Source organism: Martes martes, assembly GCF_963455335.1.
Source record: "Martes martes genome assembly, chromosome: 11".
Lineage (NCBI taxonomy): Eukaryota > Metazoa > Chordata > Mammalia > Carnivora > Mustelidae > Martes > Martes martes.
The window spans coordinates 64484108-64512085 of NC_137899.1; the positions used below are offsets into that span (position 1 = coordinate 64484108).

General features: G+C 41.6%; 1 protein-coding gene across 2 annotated transcripts; it reads right to left on the minus strand.

Moving 5' to 3' along the window:
* Nucleotides 1-442: 442 nt before the first annotated feature.
* On the minus strand, nt 443-27938 carry LOC308352230 (retinitis pigmentosa 9 protein homolog). 2 transcript variants are annotated; one of them, XR_013967641.1, is made up of 8 exons: nt 27782-27938; nt 23283-23313; nt 16029-16158; nt 11119-11210; nt 8405-8466; nt 7046-7415; nt 1292-1376; nt 443-1174 (listed from the first exon to the last, which is right to left on the minus strand). XR_013967641.1 is itself a non-coding variant. In XM_080818331.1 (6 exons), the coding sequence occupies exons 1-6, from the start codon at nt 27880-27882 to the stop codon at nt 7217-7219; spliced, it is 615 nt and encodes a 204-aa protein (XP_080674457.1). In that variant the 5' UTR covers nt 27883-27938; the 3' UTR covers nt 6543-7216. The 2 variants fall into 2 exon arrangements, 1 of the variants encoding a protein (XP_080674457.1); XM_080818331.1 differs by lacking the exons at nt 443-1174; nt 1292-1376 and having other exon boundaries at nt 6543-7415.
* Nucleotides 27939-27978: the final 40 nt, after the last annotated feature.

Sequence of the window (27978 nt, forward strand, 5' to 3'; positions counted from 1 at the left end):
ATTTTGGAAGTATGTTCTTTAACAACTGTAGGTGCCCATGTTTGTAGGATTGGGAGAGATTCCAGGTTTGAGGTCCTGCATTCTAGGAAACTGTGATGTAATGTGAACAAGGAGCTGTAGGAGTTGATGGAAAGCTGGGTGGTGGTAAAGGACAGGAGGGTCGAGAGAGAAAAGAGTCATGGACATAGAGCTAGGTGGAGTTGCCGAGAAAGGGCAGTCCATGTGGAGGCGGTGAATTTTGATACAAATTTGGGGGCTGTGGTTTGGAGTGAGAATGGAGACAGTAGCATGAGCTCGATTGGGCAGCCAGGAGAGGTCAAGTGTGTTTCAGGGATTGAGCCTGAGAAGAGCCAGCCAGAAGGGAGACCTGTGACGAGTTGGGCAAGTGGGTCTAAGCAGACTGGGCTAAAATAGTAGAAATTTTCCTTTTGAGATTTTTGTTCTGTAGGCAGTAAGGAGGTGTCCAAAGAAAATTGAATAGAGAAGGGACAGGAACAAATGTGCTCTAGGCCTCTTCAGCTGGCAGTATAGTGGAGGAGGAATTTGAAGCATGTCCATATGGCTGAAACCCCTGTATAAAGTCAGTTCAACTGAACATTGGAAGGCAGCTATGCTCACCACTATACCACCAACACTTAACTGAACATTGGATATAAAGGGTCCCAACTCACGTGGGAGTAAAAGTTAACATTTCAGAGAATCCATTAATAAAACTGATTCTTTAAGAAAAAAAATTAAAAGGCTAGAGGGGCACCTGGGTGGCTCAGTCAGTTAAGCATCTGCCTTTGGTTTAGGACATGATCTCAGGGTCCTCGGATCAAGCCCCTCATCAGGCTCCCTGCTCAGCAGGAAGCCTGCTTCTCCCTCTCCCTCTGCCTGTTGCACTGCTTGCTTGTGCTCTCTATCTCTTGTCAAAAGAAAAAAAAAAAAAAGTCTGTGGTTTGAACTTGTATCTAGAGAAAATGATAACATCCATAGACAAGGAAGCTTGGGAAAGGAAGTTGTCTTGCTTTACTGTGTGGTTGTCAGTGGGAGGACTGGACTAGCAGATCATACATACCTGGTTGAAGCTTGAGTTTGGATCACCCTAGGGAGGTGAGGCTTAGTCCCACCCTTAGGGAGAAGGTCAAAGGAGTAGGAAGGGCCCAAAGTAGAGTCTGGGGGATGATTGTACCTGGGAAGCAAAAATGAAATGAAGCAGGTAAGTGACGAATGGGATGCATAAGGGCCCCTGGGGAAATTTAATTAAGTTCCAGTCTTAGTTTCTAAACCAAAACACTGTCTATCTTACCTTTAGTCTTCTCACAGTCTCATTTGCCTCTGCTGTCATTTCCCATCAGTGTGTAGGAATCAGTTTTTTCCATCCTATCACAGCCCTGTGAAGAAGATAACTTTAATTTACTCTTGGTTACACAGCTAAGATGGTAATTTTCAGGCCGAGTTGTCTAGATTGTGTCCATTATTTTGCTTTTTTTTTTTCTGTCAAGGACTATAGAATGATACAGAATAGTATCTTGAACAATAGATTTTTTTCAAGAAGGGTGTGGTTTTTTCCCCCGTTTGGTTTTTTAAGTAACTTGAATTATTTAATGTATGAATCACTTCTTACCTCAGGTAACTGTGAGAGATGGAAAACCAAGGTACCTTACAAAGTTTCAAACAGATAAGAGGCAGATGCTGTAACGTTTAGGAAATAGACAGCAGGTACAGAGGTTGGTATCTATTCTGTATCTAATTTGGGTGTCTCATGATTGGCTTTTAGGGCTTTGTTTGGCGTTTCCTACTCAGTGCGTGTTCTGCCCTGCAAAACTAACACTGCTTGTGGGCAGTGAAAAATGGCAGCATTCTGACTGGGTAACAGACCTGTAGATCTATAGATCCTTCCTTATAAGTAGATTGGAGCCAAAGCCTTTCAGTTCCATGGAATTGTTATGATGATTTTCCACGTTTAATTCCCAGGGGTGTTAATGGTAGTCTGTTGTGGGTTGTATGGGATTTTGTATAGTTATCCCAGTGGTTTATCAAAATGTCCCAGTTTAGAGCCTGGAGAGCTGGGTACTTGAAGTTCAGGGTCTCCCTTAAGGGGCTAGTGGCATGATAGGCTTCTCTTCACACTGAGCCTTGGTATCCCTGCCACACCTTCAACCCCTAGGCCTAGGATGTCAGGGAGCACATGGTTATTGGCCCTTTCAAGGCCATTCCTACACTACTGTGGTCATAAGAAAAGACTAATACTCATGCTCAGGCAAAATGTTAAGACCTTTAACTTTATCGTAAAGATGAAAACTAAAGATATTAGTAATGACTCTGTATATCTTGAGTTTGTTATACAGCTAATTTAAAGAACTCTTTTATTCTGTTTTTTCATAGCAAGCAAATTGCTGTGTTCCAGCTACATAGAAGAGCTAAATAGTACATCAGCATGATGGCCTAAAACACAGGATTATCCCTTGATTTGAACTAAGAAACCAATTATACCAACATAAAGAAAATGTGACATTATAAAGCCTTTGGAATTAAAAGAACTAAAACAAATAAATTGAATTGCATGTGTGTTTGATTCTCAAGCATTTTCTTCCCCTCTCCAAATGGCCACATCACTGGTAACACCACCAGTAGAGTTGGGTTATTCATGAATACTTCTGCCAGGTGTATTATTGTCTTGTTATCTCCAGGGACCTTTAAAATGGGGAAGAGGATGGTGAGCTGAGGGCAGAATAAAGAGATGAAGGATGCCCCAAAAGAGAAACTACCCTGATGATAGAGACAGCAGCTTATTTATTTTTTTACAAATGGAAACCAGGCTTTTAGTAGCTCCACTGCCCAGTATGTCCGTTGGTGAGTTGTAGTATATGTTACTTACTCCCAGTGTACACTCACAGAAACAAAGCAAACAAGAGCTCCTTACACTCAGAAACTATAACCTATATGGTCAATTTATGGAACCAGTCTTTTCCCAATAAATGGTACAGGTTAAGGCTGTGACTAAGTGCCAATATGTTTATATGTGGATGAAGACTGTCCTTAAGGGTATTTGTAAGAACAGGGTACATGTGGAAAGGCTAGAGTTGCTTCCTGGAAGGGCTTTCTGGGTGATGGTGTGAATAATATTTTGATACCTATGGATGGGTTCACTCAGTGTTGCCTCTGAGTTGCCCAGTGATGAGTTAACTATATTTGTTTACTCTATTTTTATATTTTTAACTGCATTTTAACTACCTGTGGTAACAGAGTTAACTCTCAAGATGCATTAAGGAGATGGTATAAAGTGATAGCATGGCATGTTTTCACTGAGATGCAAAAAGGCAAGCAAAATACAGTACGGTTTCTAAAGCTGGTCTTACCATAAGCTTTTGTGACTTATCTCCCTCCTAACCCCTACCTAAAAGATTGGGTAGATATTCTAGGAAAATATCTGTGATGCCTATCCCCACCCATGGCGGGAGTATGGGACTCTCCTGTGTGTATTTTAGTTTCATTTTCACTTTGATAGCCCATGACATGACATGACAGGAGAGTTACAACATTTTCACCCTTGAGACCATGTATTCCTTAGGGCTGGTAGCTCCATGGAATAGTTCATATAGAGCCTAGCACATCATATGCACTCAAATATTTGTGAATGAATGGCTTAGTGTCAGTTTAGATGAACAGTTTTGGTCTTGTCACTGTTCCATCATTCCAAGTCCAGAACATAATCAAAATGGGAAAGCTGAGGTAGGAATGCATTAGCTGGAGTAACTGAACAATAAGGAAGACTTGAATCCATATAATCCAACTTCCTTGCTTATCTGCGAACCAGGAAGGCATCCACTACTCTAACTCCCTACCAACAATCCTGATTCATTCAAATTCCAACAATCTAATTCATTTGCTTGTAAATGCTCATAAGAAGATTAAAGAGTGTGATTTTCATTAATGTGTTAATATGAGTTGAGTCTGATTGCTTTTTTGACATCTGCAAAATGAGTTTCAAGTGCTTTGGATGAACTAACTGAAGGCACTTAAATGGATCATAACTGGGGCTCTCTGGGTACTAGGAAGATGTTGGACCCTAGAAGGTGGGGAAGATGGTAATGCTGGTATATGGAAGAGCAAGCACAAAAAGAGGACGGGTCCAATGAACACTGTGCCTGCTTTGTTATCCTTCCCAAAGTCTTACCTTTATTCTAGAGGCTAAAACAGAAGTGAAACATAAGTCCAAATGAAGGGTACATCCTGACAACACCTTCCCTTTCATTTTCCCAAGCAGTTACTGTACCTCCTGGCACAATAAGTTCCTTAGGGTCAGACTCTCACATGAAGATTTGTGTGCAGAAAATTTAGTGGGGAGTGTTATGGGGAATAAAATCTCTGACGGGGCAAAGAAAGCCTGATTAAGCAGGGAAGAAGTATGGATGTAATGCAGTAACAACAAAGTCTTTAGCCAAAGTTCCACTGGGAGCTCCTGAGCTGCAATGATTCTGCAGAGTTGTCTCAACTGGAGTAAGAGGCCACACCATACAGCCCTGCACCCTTTGAAAAGGTCAACTGTGTATTATAATCTAACTATGGGGGTAAAATCCATTATAGTAACATTTTTATAGATTTGGGCAAAAAATTTTGGAGGCTATTTTATAATTCTGCCTACCACAACCACAATGACAGGTTGATAGATACCTTGGTAGAAGGAGGTTGGTGACTTCTCTTCCTTTCCTAAATAGGACTGGAGAGTACTGAGTCTGAAAGGAGAGATTTTAGGATGAAGAACTTTGATCAGATTGATAGGCTCAGCAGTCTGGGAGTTGGAGCAGAGGAAAAAAGAGGTTAGGTTGAGGTTCTTCTGGGTAAACTGGGCAAAAAGACTACAGGTCAAGGGATATGACAAACTGAAGTAAAGGACCATGGAACCTAGGCCAGAAACAGTAGACAGAGAAAGCTGGAGTGAGAGAGAAGAGACAGGAATTAACTTGCAAGGGCTGCAGCAGATGGCAAGATATCTTTCCTTCTTTCTTTCTCTTTCTCTCTCTCTTTCTTTCAAGGATTTTATTTATTTGAGACAGTGAAAGAGAGCGTGAGTGGAGAGGGAGAAGCAGGCTCCCTGCTGAGCAGGGAGACTAATACGGGAGTCAATCGCAGGGCCCTGAGATCATGACCTGAGCCAGAGGCAGACACTTAATGGACTGAGCCACCCAGGGGCACCACAAGATTTCAATTAAAGCAGAAAGTGGAGGAAGGCTTCAGGAAGAAGTTTACACTGAAAAAATTTAAATTAAAACAACAAAAACAACAATAACAATAACAACAACAAACCAGGAAGAGGTTTAACATTTAGAGCAGTAGTTCTCTAAGTCTGGCCCCCAGACCAACAGTGTCAGTATCATTTGGGCATTTGTCACAACTGCAAATTGTCCAGTCCACTCCAGACCTAGTAATCAGAAATTCTAAAATTCTAGGAGTTAAGACACAGGAATCTGTTTTAACAACCACCCCAGGTGATTTTGCTGCACCATAAGTTTGACAATCATCTATATTATTCTCCCGTATTGTCACTGAGTATGTTTATGATGAATGGGTTTCCTGCAGGAGGAAGAAAATTCCTGAAAGGAGAATTTCCTGCTGCATGTTGAGCTAGAATGCCAAGGGTAGGTGTAAGACATGGCTGAATTTACTGACCTTATAATTTTCAGTATTGACAAATCCTGGCCATTCCAATCTGGGCCAATTGTGTTACTGAGATAAATTTTCTAAGTCCAAGACTAGGAGCACTAACTGAAGAGAGCTGGAGAAAGAGTCAACCTGGCCTGCATCATTTATACTTTAAAGAGAGGAGCGGGACGCCTAGGTTGCTCAGTCTGTTAAGTGTCTGCCTGTCATGATCCCAGGGTCCTAAGATGGGCCCCAACGTGGGGCTCCCTGCTCAGCCTGCTTCTTCCTCGCCTTCTGCCCCTCCCCCACTCATGTGCACACATGCCCGCTATCAAATAAATAAAATCTTTTAAAAATTAAAAAAATTAAAATTAAAAAAAGAGGGGGACTCCCCAGGGAAAGTGGCATAAAGTAGGAATAATGTATTCCTAGGACCCAGAATGATGAAAGCAGCAACAGACGATGGTGAGGGAGGGACAATTGCTTATGAGCAAGATCTGGCTCTGCTTTGGCTTGGCAAAGAACAGACACCCTCCCCAAGTTGCAGGCCTACCCAACCTACTGAGCTGCCTCAACAGCAGCGCAGTCAAAGGGACAAGTTCCCAGGTGGGCTGTGCTTAGCCAACAGGATGAAGATGTATATGGGGATGTGGGTAGCTGACCCAGTATAATAATCTCTATACTCTTGTAATTTCTCTGAATCTATTATTATGGAAATAATAATAGTCATGGGAAAATAGCAATAAGACGTAAGCAAGTTAAATACATGATTTTTCAATGTTATTACAGTGTATCTCACTATAAAAAAAAAAAAATCTCAAGCAAACATGCCAGCAGTTTATGAGCAGGGATCTTTTGAGTGTAGGAAGGCCCAATATGCTTTCTATTGTTCAGTTAAAAAATGGAAAAGAAATGGTGCAGACAAATGTTTATAGTATATTAAAAAGAGAGAAAACATTTTTTCCATGATATAAAAATATTTCTGTATGACTTCACAAGAAATTGGTAACATTAGCCATGGGGGAAGGGAACTGAGTGGCTGGGAGAGAGAAGAGGAAGATTTTTCCTCATTAAACAAACCTTATGAACCTTTTAAATTTGGACTGTGTAAGTATATTATGATTCAAAAATAATGAATATTTTCTAAATAAATAAAATAATGAGCTTTTATTATCCTTGCATACAGAGAAAAATCAAACCTGAAGTCTCTGGGAACTAAGTAGCGCCCCGGGGAGGGAAGGCTGCAGCAGCACCTGGAGCATCCTCAGAGACTCATTCCTTGGTCCGGCCACCCTGGCAGAGGCAGCTTGAAGGAATCACAAACTGCAGGGTTCAGCGGGAGGACGACACTGGACAAAGCTCTCCTGCCTGACATCAGCTGCTGTCCAGAGCTAGCGCCCGGGACAGTACAACTCACCCTCTTGGGGTCACATCTCTGCTGGAAGGCAGGTGAGAATTCACATGCGGGACACCAAATACCCTGCTCTCTAGGTGGCTCTCTCCTAGTCCTCCCGGCCTGCACGCCTCTGGTCTTTGGCTGCAGTGTCTGTTTTGGGAGAAGAGAATGTTGAACAAGTCAAGTTGTTGTTCAGTCCGAGTCTGAACTCTCATTTGACTTGGAAGACTTATGCTTTCGTTTCTTCTTCTTCTTCTTTTCCTTCTTCCTTTTCTTATGCTTTTCTTTCTTCTTCTTTTTCTTGTGTTTCTCTTTACTTGCTGAGGAACTGGAGCTGCTCCCATCCTCATCGGAGGTAGAATCCTCCAGTAACTGTTTCAACTGCTGTATCCTACACATAGAAGATTAACCAAAGAACCATATTTAACTCAAAAAAAAAGGTAGATAAAAATTATATAAGGGCAGCAGTGAGGGTAAAAAACATCATGAATAACGACCTTACTGAAGGTAGTATTTTTATTTTTCCCCATTCTTATCTATGTTTTCCCCATTCTTGTCCACACTGGTGCCTCTCTGACAGGACTGTACCCAGTGTATAAGACATTCTGTATTTTTTTCACTGTCCTAAATATTTCTGCATGTTTTTCCAGTCCTTGCTACATAACTTTAAACAGATGCTTCCGGGGGCGCCTGGGTGGCTCAGTGGGTTAAAGCCTCTGCCTTCGGCTCAGGTCCTGATCTCGGGGTCCTGGGATCAAGTCCCACATCGGGCTCTCTGCTCAGCAGGGAGCCTGCTTCCTCCTCTCTCTCTGCCTGCCTCTCTGCCTACTTGTGATCTCTGTCTGTCAAATAAATAAAATCTTAAAAAAAAAGAAATATTAAAAACAAACAAACAAACAAACAGATGCTTCCCTTCCTTCATCAGCACCCTCCAACCACCCACAACCACTCAAGTTGGCCACTTGATAATCTAGATAATCTATCTCTTTAACAATCAGAACTCCATGTAACCAGCTGGAGAAAATCAAACCCTCCACTTTCTTCATCCTATCTTCATTCAGGTCTAAGGATAATTTTTAAGAATAGCTCAGCTCCCTAAAGACACTGGAGAAGAAAAACTAAGTTATAACTGTCAACATCAACTATCAGGTGTGAGCAGGCAGGACCAAGCCCACTGCTTTAAGCTAACCCAAGTGGAATGAGGCTGGCCTGCAGGTTCCCTACCCGCTGGCCTTTCCCGTGATGACTCCTGCCTTCCAAACAGTTGACAACTGAAGTACCATAGTCACCCAAACACTCAACTAATACTGGAACTGGTGTTTCCAACTTTATACAATTTCAGACTTTAAGGGGGTATTGTTAGCACCAGGACCATCTCACCTTACATCCTTTTCATGTCTTTTATTCTCTCGTATGATGTCATACATGGGATCTTCATGTGCCTTGAGGATGAGAAAAGGTTAAGGTTGCATTAGGCTCCATGGATTATTAGTTAAATAAAAATTAAATCCATATTTGACTGAAACCAGTTTTTTTTTTCCTATTTGGTATAATTTTATATTTAACATGTTCTAATCCTTCCTAAGGGTTATTATCACTGCAAACCTGCTGAGGGCTGTGACAAAGGACTTTCTAATTAGAAAAATATAGATTATAATTGAAATATCCTTTATAAGAACATAAAGTACATAAGAACATACTTCTCCCTCTCCCACTCCCCCTGCTTGTATTCTCTCTCTTGCTGTCTCTCTCTGTCAAATAAATAAATGAAATCTTTAAAAAAAAAACAAACAAGTGGGGCACCTGGGTGGCTTAGCTGGTTAAATGTCCAACTCTAAATCTTTAAAAAAAAAAAAAAAAAAAACCAACTCAGCTTGGGTATTGATCTCGAGGTTGTCAGTTCAAGCCCTGCAAGACAAAAACCTACTGGGGCACTTGGGTGGCTTCAGTTGGTTTCTGCTCAGGTCATGATCTCATGGGTTATGAGAATGAACCCCACATTGGGCTCTGCACTCAGCAGGGAGTATGCATGAAAATTCTCCCCTCTGTCCCTCCCCCAACTTTTGTGCACGTGTACACACACACTCTTTCTCTCTCTCTAAGTAAATAATCTTTTAAAAAGACCCTATTACCTCCCTTCTGGGGAGGTACTATTAACATTTGATCTCTTTCTTTCAATCATTATTAGTAATTTATAAAAAACTATAATCCTCTTATATACACAACTCTTTTTTCACTTACGTCTTTGTGAATATTTTCCCATGACATTACGTCTTTTTTTTCTTTTTTTAAGATTTTATTTATTTATTTGAGAGTGAGAGAGAGAGCACAAGCAGGGTGGAGGGAGAAGCAGACTCCACAGTGAGCAGGGAGCTAGATGTGGGGCTAGATTCCAGGACCCTGGGATCATACCTGAGCTGAAGTCAGATGCTTAACTGACTAAGCCACCCAGGTGCCTGACATTATGTCCTCTGAAACATAATTCCTGGGGTACCTGGCTGGCTCAGTCAGTAAAGTATGCAACTCTTGATTTCAGGGTTGTGAGTTCCAGCCCCTGGCTGGGTGTAGAGATTACTTAAAAATAAAATCTCAAAATATATAAATAATAATTTCTAATGACTAAATAATCTGCATTTACAGAAATTTATGTTGATATGTTGGACTATTAAGTTTACCATTTTTCTTTTGTTTCCTTTGTTTTAATCATAAATTATAAGAATTATCCTTATATATACATATCCTTATTCATAAACAGTTGTGTACATATTGATTTTCTCTTATATCCTTAAATTCCTTAAATGGGATTTCTGAGCCAAAAAAAATACGATTATCTTCAAAGTTTTTGAGATTTATCACCAAACTATATTTTATATAGTATCTGTAAAAACTGACATTCCATCTAGGTTATTAAATAATTTCAGATTATTAAATAATTATTAAATAATTAATATTAAATAATTTCAGATAATTAAAGCCATAATGTTTTAAATGTCTTTTTTTTTAAAGAGTTTATTTATTTAAGAAAGAGAGAGAGAGCATGAGCAGGGGGAGGGGCAGAAGGAAGGGGAGAAGCAGACTCTCCGCTGAGCAGGGAGACTGATGTGAGGCTCAATCCCAGGACCCTGGGATCACGATCTGAGCCGGAGGCAGATGCTTAACCAACTGAGCCACCCAGTTGCCCCGCAATGTTTTTTTTTTTTAAAGATTTTATTTATGTATTTGACAGACAGAGATCACAAGGAGGCAGAGAGGCAGGCGGAGACGGGGGAGGACGCCGAGCAGAGAGCCTGATGTGGGGCTAGATCCCAGGACTCCAGGACCACGACCTAAACTGAAGGCAGAGGATTTAAACTACTGAGCCACCCAGGTACCCCTGCCCCACAATGTTTTAAATGTCTTAAAAACTTTAGTGAATGTTGGCCCCAGTTTGATATATGCTGATAATCTCAGTACACTTAGACATTATTAAAATAAAGTAAGGGAATGATATACTATTTTACTGTCAACTGAAGAGCATATACAATTTATGTAACACTTCTAGCTTATAATTTATTTATTTATTTAAGTTTAATTTAATTTATTTATTTGACAGAGATCACAAGCAGGCAGAGAGAGAGAGGGAAGCAGGCTCCCTGCTGAGCAGAGAGCCCGATGCTGGGCTCAATCCCAGGACCTTGAGATCATGACCAGAGCTGAAGGCAGAGGTTCAACCCGCTGAGCCACCCAGGTGCACTTCTAGCTTATAATTTAAAGACATCTAGTCTTTAAAGACTGGGAAACTAAAACCCTCATGAAAACTCATGAAACATGAGTTTTTATATAAGTTAAAACAAGTGATTGAATAATTAACAAAGTGTGCTTTAGAAAAAGAATCATTCCCAAGGTATAAACAAATAACACTTTAATAAAAAGTTAGTTGTTAACTGTCACACAAAATGTAATTTAATAAGAGATGTAGTCAACACCAGATACTCTGGCGAAAAAGCTCCTGTGAATGTATTTTATGTGAACTTCCAGTTCACTGATTACTACCTGTTTCATTAATATCCACTATTTCTGAAAAATGTAAATTGACAAGGTGGGGTTCTACTTACTACTCTGAACTGTTCTAACTTCTGGTTGCCTTTGATAAAAAAAGGGCATTCTTTGTCGCCTGTTCGGTGACCATATCGTTTACACCGCCAACCTAAAAACAAAGGAAAAAGGGAAATATGTCTGTAAGATAACAATTTCATTTAATTAAGATGAAGAATCAGTAGATCATATTAAAGTTTTTCTTCATTAAACTCCAATTCTAAAAGCAAATGTATTGAGTGGATAAACCATTAAGATCCTAGAAAATAAAGGGAAACTAACTGCTTCCCCAAACAATCTTTATTCATGTAGCTTTAGGAATAAATATCACCTCACCAGATAGGTATTAAGTAATCCAATGTAAAAGTACTATAGAGTGAAATTGTTTTTAGGCTGTAGCTTATAGTATTTTTCAAAGGGGAGGTCTCTTCTATTCATCAAGAGACTCTGATTCTCATTTACAATTTGAGACACTAGAGCAAATAGCTTCTTTCTCTGATTGAGTAAATAACTACAAAAAAATCCCTCACCTTTAATTAAAACAAATCAGAAATTATCTTACAATGTTAATTCCATTAGCACTCTAATATAGCCTCACCTGCTGAATAGGGAAACTGTCCTTTGTAAAAAGGTTTATTATTAGAAGAAGACGGCCCTGATGAGGAACTGGGAGGAGGCATAATAAGAAAATACACACACACATTCCTGAGCAAAAGAGGGAAACACACACCTGTGTGTGTTCCCACACCTGTGGGAAAAATGAAGTGGTAAACAAAGCAGGAATGGGTGAGATCCTTGTTACTTCCCTCAACTGTTTTCATCCTCTCAGAACCATCTGGATTTGAGGCAATCAGGAAGTCATATGAGTGGTGAGCTAAATGAGACCCTGTTTTTGGACATTAAGGAACTCCAACCAAGGAAGTCAGAAAGCAGGAAGCAGGAGTAAGATCAGCCAGGTTTGCTCCGTGCTGACAGGTACTCAAAGTATGAAGTGAAAGAGAAGGGATGTTCCCTTTTAATTTTGAGGGTTGGATGCAGGAAACCATTAAAAAAGAATGAAGTAAAAAAAAAAAAAAAAAAGAACGAAGTCTGGAAGTCTGGAGATTCTTTGTTGATTGCCTCTGAGCTGTCCCTGTCTTTAACTCCCCAGACATTTAAAGTTCGGGAAAGAAGGATTATACTCCTTCAAACCAAAGTTTTTGGTGTTCAAAATTCTGTTACTGTTAAAGGAAAGGTGATTCTTGTTATTCAAAATGTGGTCATGGGCAAGCAAAATCAGCAACACATGGTAGACTGTTAGAAATGCATAGTGTTAGACCCATCCCAGAAATGCGAAAACACAAAAGAATTTTAAGATTAGTTGGTGATTCATAGACATATTAAAGTTTGAGAACCACTGTTCTAGATAACACCACAATCAGTAAAATCAATGAAAGGATGTACATGTACATGTGTCTTTTATCCCATTTGGAATGAGTCAAAATTTTGTGGGGCCTGAGTTTAAATTATGGCGGGGGTTCTTTAGGAAAAAAAAATATCTTGCCTTGGCAAATTTCACAAAATTAAATGACCATATCAACACATCATTATGTCCCCTGCAGGCCCTTGAAAATCAGAAGTGAGTAAAACTGGCTCTGGTCCCAATCCAGACACTTATTTTCCAAGTCAATGCAAATAACGATAAAATGTTAATTGAAATGGAGGCACGTGAGTGGTACAGTCTGTTAAGCATCTGACTCTTGGTTTTGGCTCAGGTCATGAGCTCATGTATCTTAAGATCAAGCCCTGGGTAGGGTTCCGGGCTAGCAGGTAGTCTGCTTCAAGATTTTCTCCTTCTGCCCCTCTCTTCCCCCACTTAACCATGCTCATTCCCATTCTCTAAAATAAATAATTTAAATAACCACCTCATAAAACAAACCAGGAAGCACTTCAAGAATGCCCACGTGACAACCTCCATAAAAGCACTGGAAATAGTTGTAAACTTGCCCAAATCAACTTATTTGAAACTCTAGAAATTAACCAAAGGTTTGCCACAATCTGAGGAGCATTCATTCAAGAAAAGCTAGTGAAGTTTGGTAAGAACAGCAGGATTTCTGGCATTTTAACCAGACCTACTCCCAGCCCTCTCTCCTGATCTCCGTAATAATCTTAAAAACCAACAGCCTTGCAACCATGACAGCTATGAAAAGCAAGAGTCCTGAACCCTCAAGGGGGTAAGACCAGGTTTTGAGCCCCCCAAAAAACCCTAATCCCAGAGCATAGAGCCACACTGACAGCATGTTGTTGCTATGTAACCAGTCATACAGCTTTTCCTAAAGCCCAATCCCTTAGGATATTTGTTGAAAACAACCACCTGCAATTGTTTAACATCACAGTTGCCAATGACTGTGATATCATTTGATAAACAGGAACCCAGCTAAAAATGTAAAAGATCTGGGGAGTGAGATGTCCATAGAGGGCTTTCAAAAACTCTGACACAGTCCTGGGAAGCTCGAAGGCTGTGCCCATGTGCCAACATCTGTTACATTCTGTTTTCTTGATTAGTACCCATCCTAATGGGTATGAGGTAATATTTCGCTGTAGATTTGATTTGTATTTCCTTAATGATTACTAACACTGAGAATCGTTTCATGAGCTTACTGGATATCTGTATACCTTCTTTAGAGAAATGTCTATTCAAGTCCTTTACCAAATTTTAATCAGATTGTCTCTTCATTGTTTTTAGGAGTTCTCTATATATTATAGATATAATCCTTTATCAGATATGATCTGCAAATATTTCCTCCCATTCTGAAAGCTGCCTTTTTACTCTATTGATAATGTTTTTATTCACAAAATTTTGAAGTCATATTTGTCCCTTTTTTTGGTTGTTGCTTGTACCTTTGGTGTTTGATCCAAGAAATCACTGCCAAATCCAATTTCGTACAGCTTTGCCCTATGTTTTCTTCTAAGAGACTTTATAGTTTTAGGTCTTACACTTGTCTTTGATCCATTTAAGGTTAAATTTTGTATATGGTATTAGATAAGGGTCCAACTCATTCTTTTGCATGGGAATAACTGTTCTTTTTTTTTTAAAGACTGTCCTTTCCCCATTTAATGGTCTTGGCTCCAACATAACAAGAGATCATAACAAAAAAGATGACTCAACATACAGGAAACAGAAGATTCAACAGAGGAAAGAAGCTAAGGGAAACTGCAGAATGATGGTGTCTTAGTTCGGGGTCCCCCTAACAAAATATAGACTGGGTCACTTACACAATAGGAATTTATTTTCTCACAGTACTGGACACTGGAAATCTACAATTTGGATGCCAACAAGGTTGTTTTCTGATGATTACTCTACTGACTTGTAGACAGCTGTGTCCTCTCATAGAGTGTCCTCACACTGGAGACAGCAAGCTCTCTGGTCTTTTCTTAAGAGGAACTAATCACATCATCAGAGCCATACTCATTACTTCATCTAATCCTAATCACTATCCAAAGACCCCATCTCTAAATACCATCCCACTGGGGATTAGGGCTTCAAAATATGAATTTGTAGAGGGACACAAACATTCAATTCAAAACCCAAAGTGAAGGGAGATCTCTGGATGACAAGCATAGGAGCAACCATTGTCAGAGGATGAAATTAACAGAATGCCTTAAGCATGTGAAGGTCTTAAGATTGAACCTTTAGAGCAATTTGAGGTTGAGTAAAAATCAGTACATGGAAGCCAAAAACAATAACAGAATAAAACAAAACGCACACATGCACACACAAATACCAAAAAAACAAGACAACCATTGGGGCGCCTGGGTGGCTCAGTGGGTTAAGCCGCTGCCTTCGGCTCAGGTCATGATCTCAGGGTCCTGGGATCGAGTCCCGCATCGGGCTCTCTGCTCAGCAGGGAGCCTGCTTCCCTCTCTCTCTCTCTGCCTGCCTCTCTGCCTACTTGTGATCTCTCTCTGTCAAGTAAATAAATAAAATCTTTAAAAAAAAAAAAAAAAAAAAAAAAGAAAAAGACAACCATTAATCCAGGGGGAAGGAGGGAAGTCTTCAGGATGCATGAAATGAAAAGTAATCAGTTTACTATATAATTCAGCTCTGGATATTATCATAATGAAATAAACATCAAAGACTTATCTAACCAAAATTATGAAAAAAACATTTTGGGGAAGATGTGATATAATAAGGGTAGATGTGTGTGGTAGGAGCAGGAGAGAGCTAAATTCTCATCTTCCATTGTACAATGTCAACAAATAACACCTAAACCTGAAAAATCAATACATATGTGATCTTAGACATATGAAGATAAATATCAAAATAAGTAAAAAAAATCTATAAATGGAAATGGAGAAAAAGAGACTGGAAACTATTTTAATTATGTGAATGAAGAATCTTTGGACAAACAAATGTCTTTAAAAGGCAGCAGTACCCTTTCTTCAAATACCGTCTTATGCTAGATGAAAAGTGTTGTGGCCCTGGTGGGGTGGGGGCGTGCATGAACAACACACCGTTGTGGACCCACCCTCTGGGGCCCACAGCTCCTCTCAGTTTACATGGATGAAACCTTAACACTGACCTTGATGCGGGGGTGTGGTGGTGAATGATGATGCAAGACCCAAAGGGACCTGCCTTCCAATACATCCCTTGTCCTTCATGGCATTTCTACAACGGGATATCCTTTTTGTTACTGGAGTATTGCCAAAGAGTGAACTCTAAAGGCAGCTATGGTCCTGTGGGTGACCACTGCCCTTGGAGTCAGAAGCCTCAGACTACTAACACATATGCAGATCGGCTTCCTTAACTATAAAACAGAGATTATGCCTTGACTTAACAGGGCTGTGGTGACAACAAATTAAACAACAAAAAAAGTAAACACGCTTTGTAAATCGTGGTGTATAACTTGCGTGTATGGAGGAGTGTTACTTGCAACTCTCCCGTGCTCACACTGCATAACTTTGACTTCTTTCCCCAGTGGCATCCAAAGTCCTTTCGTTGGTGCATGAGCCAGAAATTCCCTGGCATGTTCGTTGCCTGGTACATCTGGTATACAGTCTTCCGGCTTAGTCTCATCTTCCTAAAAAAGGAAACAGCGTGTACAAAACATGGCAAAAAAAGCCCAGGAATTCTCTCCTACCTGCTTCAGAACACAGCACTGCCTGGCTTTCTCATGGGCTGGACATGCCCATGTCATCCTAAGTCACCCTCTCAAGTACTAGAAAGAAAGACCAATTATACCTGACAGAAAAAACAGAAATAAATGTACCAGAAGAACTATATCATGAAAATGATTAAAAATGATATTACTAGTATCGTTCACTTAAGAATGATTTGTGAGCTCCAAATCCTGATTCTGGATCACAAAAATTAGAATCAGATCACAAACTTTTCTGCTACCTTAAAGGCCTTATGGAATGAAGCAAAGTATAGAATTAAACAAGATTTTCTGAAATAATAAAAATAATATGTTAAACTAAAAACAATTATTATCCCTTGGAAACCACTGTTACTTTTACAATTTCATACCTGCTATATTTATGAAGTGTGTTCTACCACCAAGTAACTTTGTCACACAATAAAGGTTTTTTTTTTAACCATCTGATTTTTTTTTAATCTGATTAAATTTTTTTATTTTAATAAACATATAATGTATTTTTATCCCCAGGGGTACAGGTCTGTGAATCGTCAGGTTTACACATTTCACAGCACTCATCATAGCCCATACCCTCCCCAATGTCCATTTCCCCACCACCCTCTCCCGTCCCCCCTCCCCCCCGCAACCCTCAGTGTTTCTTGAGATTGAGTCTTTTATGGTTTGTCTCCCTCCCAATCCCATCTTTTCATTTTTTCTTTTCCTACCTCCCCCCAACCCCCCCCGCCTTGCATCTCCACTTCCTCATATCAAAGAGATCATATGATAGTTGTCTTTCTCCGATTGACTTATTTCGCTAAGTATGATACCCTCTAGTTCCATCCACGTCGTCGCAAATGGCAAGATTTCATGTCTTTTGATGGCTGCATAGTATTCCATTGTGTATATATATACCACATCTTCTTTATCCATTCATCTGTTGATGGACATCTAGGCTCTTTCCACAGTTTGGCTATTGTGGACATTGCTGCTATAAACATTCGGGTGCACGTGCCCCTTCGGAGCACCACGTTTGTATCTTTAGGATATATACCCAGGAGTGCAATCGCTGGGTCGTAGGGTAGCTCTATTTTCAGTTTTTTGAGGAACCTCCACACTGTCTTCCAGAGTGGTTGCACCAGCTTGCATTCCCACCAGCAGTGTAGGAGGGTTCCCCTCTCTCCGCATCCTCGCCAGCATCTGTCATTTCTTGACTTGTTAATTTTAGCCATTCTGACTGGTGTGAGGTGGTATCTCATTGTGGTTTTGATTTGTATTTCCCTGATGCCGAGTGATGTGGAGCATTTTTTCATGTGTCTGTTGGCCATCTGGATGTCTTCTTTGCAGAAATGTCTGTTCATGTCCTCTGCCCATTTCTTGACTGGATTATTTGTTCTTTGGATATTGAGTTTGATAAGCTCTTTATAGATTTTGGATACTAGCCCTTTATCTGATATGTCATTTGCAAATATCTTCTCCCATTCTGTCAGTTGTCTTTTGGTTTTGTTCACTGTTTCCTTGGCTGTGCAAAAGCTTTTGATCTTGATGAAATCCCAATAGTTCATTTTTGCCCTTGCTTCTGTTGCCTTTGGCGATGTTCCTAGGAAGAAGTTGCTGCGGTTGAGGTCCTTCATCCATTTTGAGTCTATTTTCGTGTGTGGTGTAAGGAAATGGTCCAATTTCATTTTTCTGCATGTGGCTGTCCAATTTTCCCAGCACCATTTGTTGAAGAGGCTGTCTTTTTTCCATTGGATATTCTTTCCTGCTTTGTCGAAGATTAGTTGACCATAGAGTTGAGGGTCTATTTCTGGGCTCTCTATTCTGTTCCATTGGTCTATATGTCTGTTTTTGTGCCAGTACCATACTGTCTTGATGATGACAGCTTTGTAATAGAGCTTGAAGTCTGGAATTGTGATGCCACCAACTTTGGCTTTCTTTTTCAATATTCCTTTGGCTATTCGAGGTCTTTTCTGGTTCCATATAAATTTTAGGATTATTTGTTCTATTTCTTTAAAAAAAAATGGATGGGATTTTGATAGGGATTGCATTAAATGTGTAGATTGCTTTAGGTAGAATAGACATTTTCACAATATTTGTTCTTCCAATCCATGAGCATGGAATATTTTTCCATTTCTTTGTGTCTTCCTCAATTTCTTTCATGAGTACTTTATAGTTTTCTGAGTATAGATTCTTTGCCTCTTTGGTTAGATTTATTCCTAGGTATCTTATAGTTTTGGGTACGATTGTAAATGGGACTGACTCCTCAATTTCTCTTTCTTCTGTCTTGTTGTTAGTGTAAAGAAATGCGACTGATTTCTGTGCATTGACTTTATATCCTGACACTTTACTGAATTCCTGTATAAGTTCTAGCAGTTTTGGAGTGGAGCCTTTTGGGTTTTCCACATATAGTATCATATCATCTGCAAAGAGTGATAGTTTGACTTCTTCTTTGCCAATTTGGATGCCTTTAATTTCTTATTGTTGTCTGATTGCTGAGGCTAGGACTTCTAGTACTATGTTGAATAGCAGTGGTGATAATGGACATCCCTGCCATGTTCCTGACCTTAGCGGAAAAGCTTTCAGTTTTTCTCCATTAAGAATGATATTTGCGGTGGGTTTTTCATAGATGGCTTTGATAATATTGAGGTATGTGCCCTCTATCCCTACACTTTGAAGAATTTTAATCAGGAAGGGATGCTGCACTTTGTCAAATGCTTTTTCAGCATCTATTGAGAGTATCATATGGTTCTTACTCTTTCTTTTATTAATGTATCACATTGATGGATCTGTGGATGTTGAACCAACCTTGCAGCCCTGGAATAAATCCCACTTGGTCGTGGTGAATAATCCTTTTAATGTACTGTTGGATCCTATTGGCCAGTATTTTGGTGAGAATTTTCGCATCTGTGTTCATCAAGGATATGGGTCTGTAATTCTCTTTTTTGGTGGGATCCTTGTCTGGTTTTGGGATCAAGGTGATGCTGGCCTCATAGAATGAGTTTGGAAGTTTTCCTTCCATTTCTATTTTTTGGAACAGTTTCAGGAGAATAGGAATTAGTTCTTCTTTAAATGTTTGGTAGAATTCCCCTTGGAAGCCGTCTGGTCCTGGACTTTTGTTTGTTTGGAGATTTTTGATGACTGTTTCAATCTCCTTACTGGTTATGGGTCTGTTCAGGTTATCTATTTCTTCCTGGTTCAGTTGTGGTAGTTTATACATCTCTAGAAATGTATCCATTTATTCCAGATTGTCAAATTTGTTGCCATAGAGTTGCTCGTAGTATGTTCTTATAATTGTTTGTATTTCTTTGGTGTTGGTTGTGATCTCTCCTCTTTCATTCATGATTTTATTATTTGGGTCCTTTCTCTTTTCTTTTTGATAAGTCTGGCCAGGGGTTTATCAATCTTACTAATTCTTTCAAAGAACCAGCTCCTAGTTTTGTTGATTTGTTCTATTGTTTTTTTAGTTTCTATTTCATTGATTTCTGCTCTGATCTTTATGATTTCTCTTCTCCTGCTGGGTTTAGGCTTTCTTTGTTGTTCTCTCTCCAGCTCCTTTAGGTGTAGGGTTAGGTTGTGTATTTGAGACCTTTCTTGTTTCTTGAGAAAGGCTTGCACCACTATATATTTTCCTCTCAGGACTGCCTTTGTTGTGTCCCACAGATTTTGAACCGTTGTGTTTTCATTATCATTTGTTTCCATGAATTTTTTCAATTCTTCTTTAATTTCCTGGTTGACCCATTCGTTTTTTAGAAGGATGCTGTTTAGTCTCCATGTATTTGGGTTCTTTCCAAATTTCCTCTTGTGATTGAGTTCGAGCTTCAGAGCATTGTGGTCTGAAAATATGCAGGGAATGATCTCAATCTTTTGGTACCGATTGAGACCTGATTTATGACCCAGGATGTGGTCTATTCTGGAGAATGTTCCATGTGCACTAGAGAAGAATGTATATTCTGTTGCTTTGGGATGGAATGTTCTGAATAGATCTGTGATGTCCATCTGGTCCAGTGTGTCATTTAAGGTCTTTATTTCCTTGTTGATCTTTTGCTTAGATGATCTGTCCATTTCAGTGAGGGGAGTGTTAAAGTCCCCTGCTCTTATTGTATTACTGTCGATGTATTTCTTTGATTTTGTTATTAATTGGTTTATATAGTAGGCTGCTCCCATGTTAGGGGCATAGATATTTAAGATTGTTAGATCTTCTTGTTGGACAGACCCTTTGAGTATGATATAGTGTCCTTCCTCATCTCTTATTATAGTCTTTGGCTTAAAATCTAATTGATCTGATATAAGGATTGCCATCCCAGCTTACTTCTGATGTCCATTAGCATGGTACATTGTTTTCCACCCCCTCACTTTAAATCTGGAGGTGTCTTCGGGTCTAAAATGAGTTTCTTGTAGGCAGCCTATTGATGGGTTTTGTTTTTTTATCCATTCTGATACCCTGTGTCTTTTGATTGGGGCATTGAGCCCATTAACATTCAGGGTAACTATTGAGAGATATGAATTTAGTGCCATTGTATTGCCTGTAAGGTGATTGTTACTGTATATTGTCTCTGTTTCTTTCTGATCTACTACTTTTAGGGTCTCTCTTTGCTTAGAGGACCCCTTTCAATATTTCCTGTAGAGCTGGTTTGGTGTTTGCAAATTCTTTCAGCTTTTGTTTGTCCTGGAAGCTCTTTATCTCTCCTTGTATTTTCAATGATAGCCTAGCCGGATATAGTATTCTTGGCTGCATGTTTTTCTCGTTTAGTGCTCTGAATATATCATGCCAGTTCTTTCTGGCCTGCCAGGTCTCTGTGGATAGGTCTGCTGCCAATCTAATGTTTTTACCCTTGTATGTTACAGACTTCTTTTCCCGGGCTGCTTTCAGGATTTTCTCTTTGTTGCTAAGACTTGTAAATTTTACTATCAGGTGTGGCGAGGTGTGGACCTATTTTTATTGATTTTGAGGGGCGTTCTTAGCATTTCCTGGATTTTGATGTTTGTTCCCTTTGCCATATTAGGGAAATTCTCTCCAATAATTGTCTCCAATATACCTTCTGCTCCCCTCTTTCTTCTTCTTCTGGAATCCCAATTATTCTCATGTTGTGTCGTCTTAGGGTGTCACTTATCTCTCGAATTCTCTCCTCGTGGTCCAGTATTTGTTTGTCTCTCTTTTGCTCAGCTTCTTTATTCTCTGTCATTTGGTCTTCTATGTCACTAATTCTTTCTTCTGCCTCATTTATCCTGGCAGTGAGAGCTTCCATTTTTGATTGCACCTCATGAATAGCTTTTTTGATTTCAACTTGGTTAGATTTTAGTTCTTTTATTTCTCCAGAAAGGGCTTTTATCTCTCCGGAGAGGGTTTCTCTAATATCTTCTATGCCTTTTTCGAGCCCGGCTAGAACCTTGAGAATTGTCATTCTGAACTCTAGATCTGTCATGTTACCTATGTCCGTATTGATTAGGTCTCCAGCCTTCGGTACGGCCTCTTGTTCTTTTTTTTGAGGTGAGTTTTTCCGCCTTGTCATTTTGTCCAGATAAGATTTGCTTTCTCCTGCTGTGGAATTCCGCTGTTCTTGGTGAGCGAAGTTGGTTTTGGATGGGTTTCTTGTTGATCTTCTGGGGGAGGGGCCTGTTGTAGTGATTCTCAAGTGTCTTTGCCGAAGGCGGAATTGCACCGCCCTTGGCAGGGCAGGGCTAAGGGCTAAGGAATCCGCTTGGGTTTGCTTTCGGGAGCTTTTGTTCCCTGAGCGCTTTCCGTAGAGTTCCGGAGGACGGGAATGAAGATGGCGGCCTCCCAATCTCTCGGCCCGGAGGAGCCGAGAGCTTGGGGTTCCGCTCCTCAGTGCGCTCTCAGAGCAAAGCGCCCAACCGCCCCGCCTCTCTGGCCTGCGGTCGCGCCTTGAGGAAAGCAGTCAATTGCTGGAGCTGGAGAAAAGCGCCGGGTCGCTTCCGTCTCCACAGCCTCTAGCCGCGCTCCGAGCCCACCCAGCCTGCGACCGGCACAAGGTAACCCCGGGCTTAGAGCTCGCTCCTCGGCTTTGTCGCTGTAGCCGGCTTCCCCGCTCTAATACCTGCGAGCTCTGCGGCACTCAGACACCCCCAGTCCTTCTGTGACCCCGCGGGACCTGGGGTTATGCTGACCCCGCCTGGGTTTCCCCCCAGTTTAGCCTCTGGAGCGATGTCTCCCAGTGGAGCCGACTTTTAAAAGTCCTGATTTTGTGCTCCGTCGCTCCACCGCTTGCCGGGTGCCGGCCCCTCCCCCCGGGGTCTATCTTCCCGTCGCTTTGGATTCACTTCTCCGCAGGTCCTACCTTTCAGAAAGTGATCGATTTTTTGTTTCTGGAATTGTTGCTCTTCTTCTCTTCGATTTCCCGTTGGATTTGTAGGTGTTCACAATGGTTAGATAAGCTATCTAGCTGATCTCCTGCTACCCGATGTCGTCTCAGCCTGCTCCTTCTCCGCCATCTTGACTCCACCCAACCATCTGATTTTTTTTTAGTTCTCATGAATATTAAATTTATAATGGAAGAAGGTTTTGTAACAATCTTTTCTTTTCACTGAATGTGAGCAAGCAGAAAGCTGTTCTGGCCTCCACCGAGCCCTCTAGGTCTTCCTCCCACAGAGAGACTGGACTCTAGGGCCAGGTGCTGCCTGGAGGTGGGTAGGGGGGTGTCCTGCACCAGGGCCTGGACCAGGAGACCTTCCAGTTTCCTCAGAGACTACTGTTCTCTGAGCTAATGATACTCAGGAAACCAGCAGCAAGTCAGAGAAGGAGCACAGCTGCGAGAAGATGCAGCCACAGCGAGACAGAGGGAGGGAGAAAGGGACTGATCGCTGCGGAACATGTGGGCCTGCCACTGTTTCTCAGGGAACAGACACATGGCTGATTACATTTCTACAAAGGCACAGGCTGGACACAGAAAGCCCAAAGTGTATGAACCGACTGGCATCTGCAGGAAGAAGCAGGGTTCCATAAAAGGATGTTCAAAATCACATGCAACAGGTTTTTATAACAAGTTACTGAGTCTGAGCACTGAGTCAAATATGTCTAAGAGGATGACCAAAGGCACAAACTTCACACTGACCTTGATAAGCCCAGGAGGAGGTTTTTCATAACTAGAAATGAAAAGAAAAAACATCATCAATCATGTTAACAGGAATGTAACACATTTTAGTGAGCAAAAAGCAACTGCAGGCCAAAATAAAAAGGATATTTTTAGTAAAACCTTAAAAGTACATTAAATCGAAAGCAGTTAATAAAATATGCCCAGCAGTCAGAGATCCCATATAAACTGATGCTACACCACATCCTGCAGAGATCCAAAGCTGAAATTCACTGAGGTAATAACTAGGTGTCTGAGCACAGTGACTTTATTGTTGAAGAAGAGAAAGCAAGAGATTGCAGGGGAAATGTCAAAGAAGACCTGGGAGCTAATCATGGTTCCAAACTGTCACAGCTGTTTGGTTACCTAGCATAACATCCACTTACTCAACACTGAAGAGGTGCATGGGGGAGGAGGTTAAGAAGTCTTTTCTAACTTGGTTGGGGGCAGCATGAGGCAGGGAGGCAGGAGCAAAGCTGGAGGGAAGGGCCTGTTGGAAGGGAAGGAAATGGAGTTGATCTGTCCTAGAGGCTTCCTCTCCCATTTCCCTGCAGGTCCTGGTTCAAATCCTGCCCACCCACCCTGCCTGCAGAGTGAGCCATCTGCTCCTCAGCTCTCTGACAGCCTCACTGGACCCAGGGTCCAGGACCCTTGCACGGTGCCTGGATGACAGGCAGCATTCAGTAAGAATGCTGCTAGAGTAAGCAGGGAATGGACTTTCCCTTTGAGCTCTCAGACCACCCCCGCCAAGGGAACATATACAACATGCCTATGCAACCGATTCATTTTCACTTCCCATTACTCTGCCGGAATTGCCCCAAAAGGCTTCTGGACTCCAAATCTGGATAATTAGTACCAAATGCTCATGTTCACTTTTCAGTGCTGACCCACTTCTAGCTAGAACATACACCACGTGGGTGTTTATTTGGCTTTTAACTGTGAATGCCTATGGGACCATGAAGGAAAATAAGAATGAAAAAAAGAAACGTGATAACCAAACATCCTGGGTCCATTTAGCACCCCCACAAAGAACATTTTACTGAGGACATCTGGGCATAGCAGCTGGCTTAAAATTGTGAAAAGATTGGAAATGTGAGAGATTCAACATTGCTGCACCCAGATGGTGAAGCAAGGGTGAGTAATTAGGTGTTCTATAATGAACAGATTTACATTTATGAACAGATACACACCAATAAATCTTTAAAAAGTGAATTACAGGGCGCCTGGGTGGCTCAGTGGGTTAAAGCCTCTGCCTTCAGCTCAGGTCATGATCTTAGGGTCCTGGGATCGAGCTCCACATTGGGCTCTCCCTGCTCAGCAGGGAGCCTGTTTCCCTTCCTCTCTCTCTGCCTGCCTCTCTGCCTACTTGTGATCTCTGTCTGTCAAATAAATAAATAAAATCTTTAGAAAAAAAAAGTGAATTCTATATTGACATGGGGCAAGCTCCATAACAGTGTAAATTAAAAAAAAAAAAAGGTGCGGGGAGGAGATATGGAACAAAACAATGTATTTGGTAAGCTTCTATTCGTGTGCATGGGAAGAAAGAGATTATATATGGCCACACAGATACATACCTTTTAGGTACCTCTAAAGGATAGCAAAGAAACTAGTTACATGCTTGCCCCTAGGGATAGGAACTAAGGATAATAAATGAAAGAGATCTTTGCTTTTCATTCTATTCAAATCTACATGCATTAACTTGCAAATGCTGTTTAATTGCAAAAGAAAATGAAATCAGTGGTAACTACATTACAGCTCTGTCAGTATAAACACAGGTTAATATATTTCTGAAAGAAAAAGCAAGATAACTTGGGACTGAGAAAGAAAAATGGAGCCAAAAATACGCTATTAGGAGTTCATATCTGCTATAGAGTTATATATGCTAGATTTCTGTTTTAATAATCAATGCTATTTCTGTAATAGTTTGAGGAATATAACCTCCATTCTAGCCCTAACTAACTTGATATTTTCCTACTAGAAAAAAGGAGCAGGTACAATAGGCAAAACTAAATTTGATATTCAGGTAGTATTAAAGATTCCATATAAAAACTTACTCCTTGTAGAAGTAATCAAATATTGTGCTAGGCATGTTGTTAGGTACTAGAAGGGAGAACTAAGGGCATAAGGATATAACTAGTTAAATTCAAAAAACATATAAAATGAAAACTGCTCTCAGGATACCTGGGTGGCTCAGTTGGTTAGGCATCTGCCTTTGACTCAGGTCATCATCCCAGGGTCCTTGCTCAGCGGGACCCCTACTTCTTTTTCTGCCTGCTGCTCCCCCTGCTTGTGCACGTACACACACACTCTCTCTCTCTGACAAATAAATAAAATAAAATAAAATAAAGAAAACTGCTCTCAGAAATGACAATACATCTTTATAACTGTCCTGGTACAAGGAAATATTCTAACTTCTTGGAGTAGGTAGAATTCTAGCAGGAGTATTTTTCAGTTTTAAATCAGTGTTAATGTGGGGCACCTGGGTGGCTCAGTGGGTTAAAGCCTCTCCCTTCAGCTTGGGTCATGATCCCAGGGTCCTGGAATTGAGCCCCGAGTCGGGCTCTCTGCTCGGCGGGGAGCCTGTTTCCCCCTCTCTCTCTCTGCCTGCTTCTTTGCCTACTTGTGATCTCTGTCTGTCAAATAAATAAATAAAATCTAAAAAAAAATAAAAATAAATAAATCAGTGTTAATGTGAATCCTGCAGAAGGAAAGTGAGGCAGGGTAGAAACCTCATGGGCTTTGGAGGTAAAAACCTTTAGTTTGAATTACGATTCATTCTCACTGTGTACTTTGGGCAACTGACTTATCACACATACTGCATAATGCTGGCTTCAGTCCTTTGTTGAAGACAAGTCCATGCTCTCAAGAACCTTATGAGGCACCTCTAGACTGGAGCACTAGCATCACAGAGGCCAAGATCTGGGGCAACAGAGGTGGAAGAAAACAACTTGGCAGGGAGTAAATGACAAATGCCATGAGTCTCTAATCTGGAGTTTTTCTGAGCAGAGGGGGATCTGCATGAAGATTACACAGTAAACAAGTAGGCATGAATAGATTTAGCTTCTTAGGTGTGGTACGGTGATTTTCCAAAGCAAATGCTTAAAATATTTTCCAACACAACATGGTGGCATAATCTAGGAGAACAATGGAAATCTGCACAAATTGGGGAAATGATATAGTTCATCTGCAGCCATTCATTTAAAATACTGATGCCATGGCTTATGCACAGAGACCAAAGGGAGTTTGGTAGTAGTCTATGAATCCAATAATCCAGTAATACATCCTATGAGCCACAGGAGTTGTACAAAAACAACATATGGCCAATTAAACAGAAATCCAAATTCCTGAAAAATATGTAATTGTTATTGCCAAGATGAAAAGGAGTGTGATGGAACTACACATTGTGAAATCTTTAGCAGTTACATTCCCTAAAAAATCCCATTTACAACTGCTCTCACAAATATAAAGGAAGGTAGTTGATGGCTCAAGGGTCACACTGAAAAGAGCAGGCCAGCCTCCAACAGTGCAATGCATTTTGTGTCAAAGCTCCCAGGTTAATTATAAAGAATCTGAGTCCTTTGAGGGCTTTTCCTTACATCATCATCTTAGCTTAGGTAATGCAAGTGCCTGAAATAGAATCGAAGTATGTATGGAAGAACTCCGTGAGCAGCAATCTCACAAGTCTGCCAGCTAACTACAGAAAGAATGAATCACAGAAAAGAACTGGAAGATCATGAACCCACCTCCCACCTGAGGTCTCAGTCTCCTTTACAACACGCCCTCCTCCCGTGGCTTCCAGGCTCTCTCCCTGATCCCGCTGGAGCTGGGGGCGCGGCGCGCCCCTTTCGGTCAGGCCATGCCGACCAGCAACCCCTGGAGACTCTGGTCCTAATTCTTTTGGCTGAGCTGGAATTGGCCTCTTTGTAGCCCCCACCCTTCTTGCTGGTAAAAGCCCTCAGGACTAAAGAGAACAAGTCTCCACTCTTCCATCTTTGGGATCTTTAGGGACAGGTCCGTCACCCCATTCTCCAGCCCTCCCCTCCCCACCGCACTAACGGTAGAGGACGGCGTGTTCTCTTCCCTTCTCAGCCGCAGATGAAGAGAATGGGGGGTTTATCCCGTGCCTGGCGGGCCCCGTGAACCGACCACCCTCAAAGGGCAGGACCGCAGCGCTCACCGCACCTGCCGCGTGTTCAGTCCCCAATTCCCCACCCAGCGCTCACGAAGTGCCGCACGGTCCTCAGCACCATGCAGAGCCGCGGCCGCACGACCTCGGGCGGGGAATAAAGCCGGAGCTCCCCTGCCGGCCCAGGCCGCTCGGCGCGCCGGGGAAACGGCCCTTCCCTCCCCGCGGAGGCGCGACTGCAAGTCCCGGGGCCAGCGCCGCACGGGTCCCCGGGGACCGGGCCTCCCGCGCCCCCGCGGCGCCGGCTCACGGCGACCCAGCGCCTCTCGGAGGAGCGGAGGCGGCGGGGACTCACAAGGACTCCAGGTGCTTGAGTTGCTGCAGCTGCTGCGCGTCGTGCCGCCGCCGCTTCTGCTCCCGGCGCCGCTGCAGCTCCTGCTCGGCCGGCTCCCGCATCGTCGCGCCCCGGCCGGGTAGACATCGCTGCCCGCCCGGCTGGGGCGGCCCCGCGGCGCGCCTGAGGCGGCGAAGACGGCACTTCCTCCACGCCGC

What these genes read in the sequence shown, in the direction of transcription:
- LOC308352230 (XM_080818331.1), bottom strand. Translation starts at nt 27,882, where the DNA reads ATGCGGGAGCCGGCCGAGCAGGAGCTGCAGCGGCGCCGGGAGCAGAAG. An exon ending in CTCAAGCACCTGGAGTCCTT is followed by an intron (nt 23,314 to 27,781) that starts GTGAGTCCCCGC and finishes TTTCATTTCTAG; the next exon opens with TTATGAAAAACCTCCTCCTG. An exon ending in AGTTAGAACAGTTCAGAGTA is followed by an intron (nt 8,467 to 11,118) that starts GTAAGTAGAACC and finishes CTCATCCTCAAG; the next exon opens with GCACATGAAGATCCCATGTA.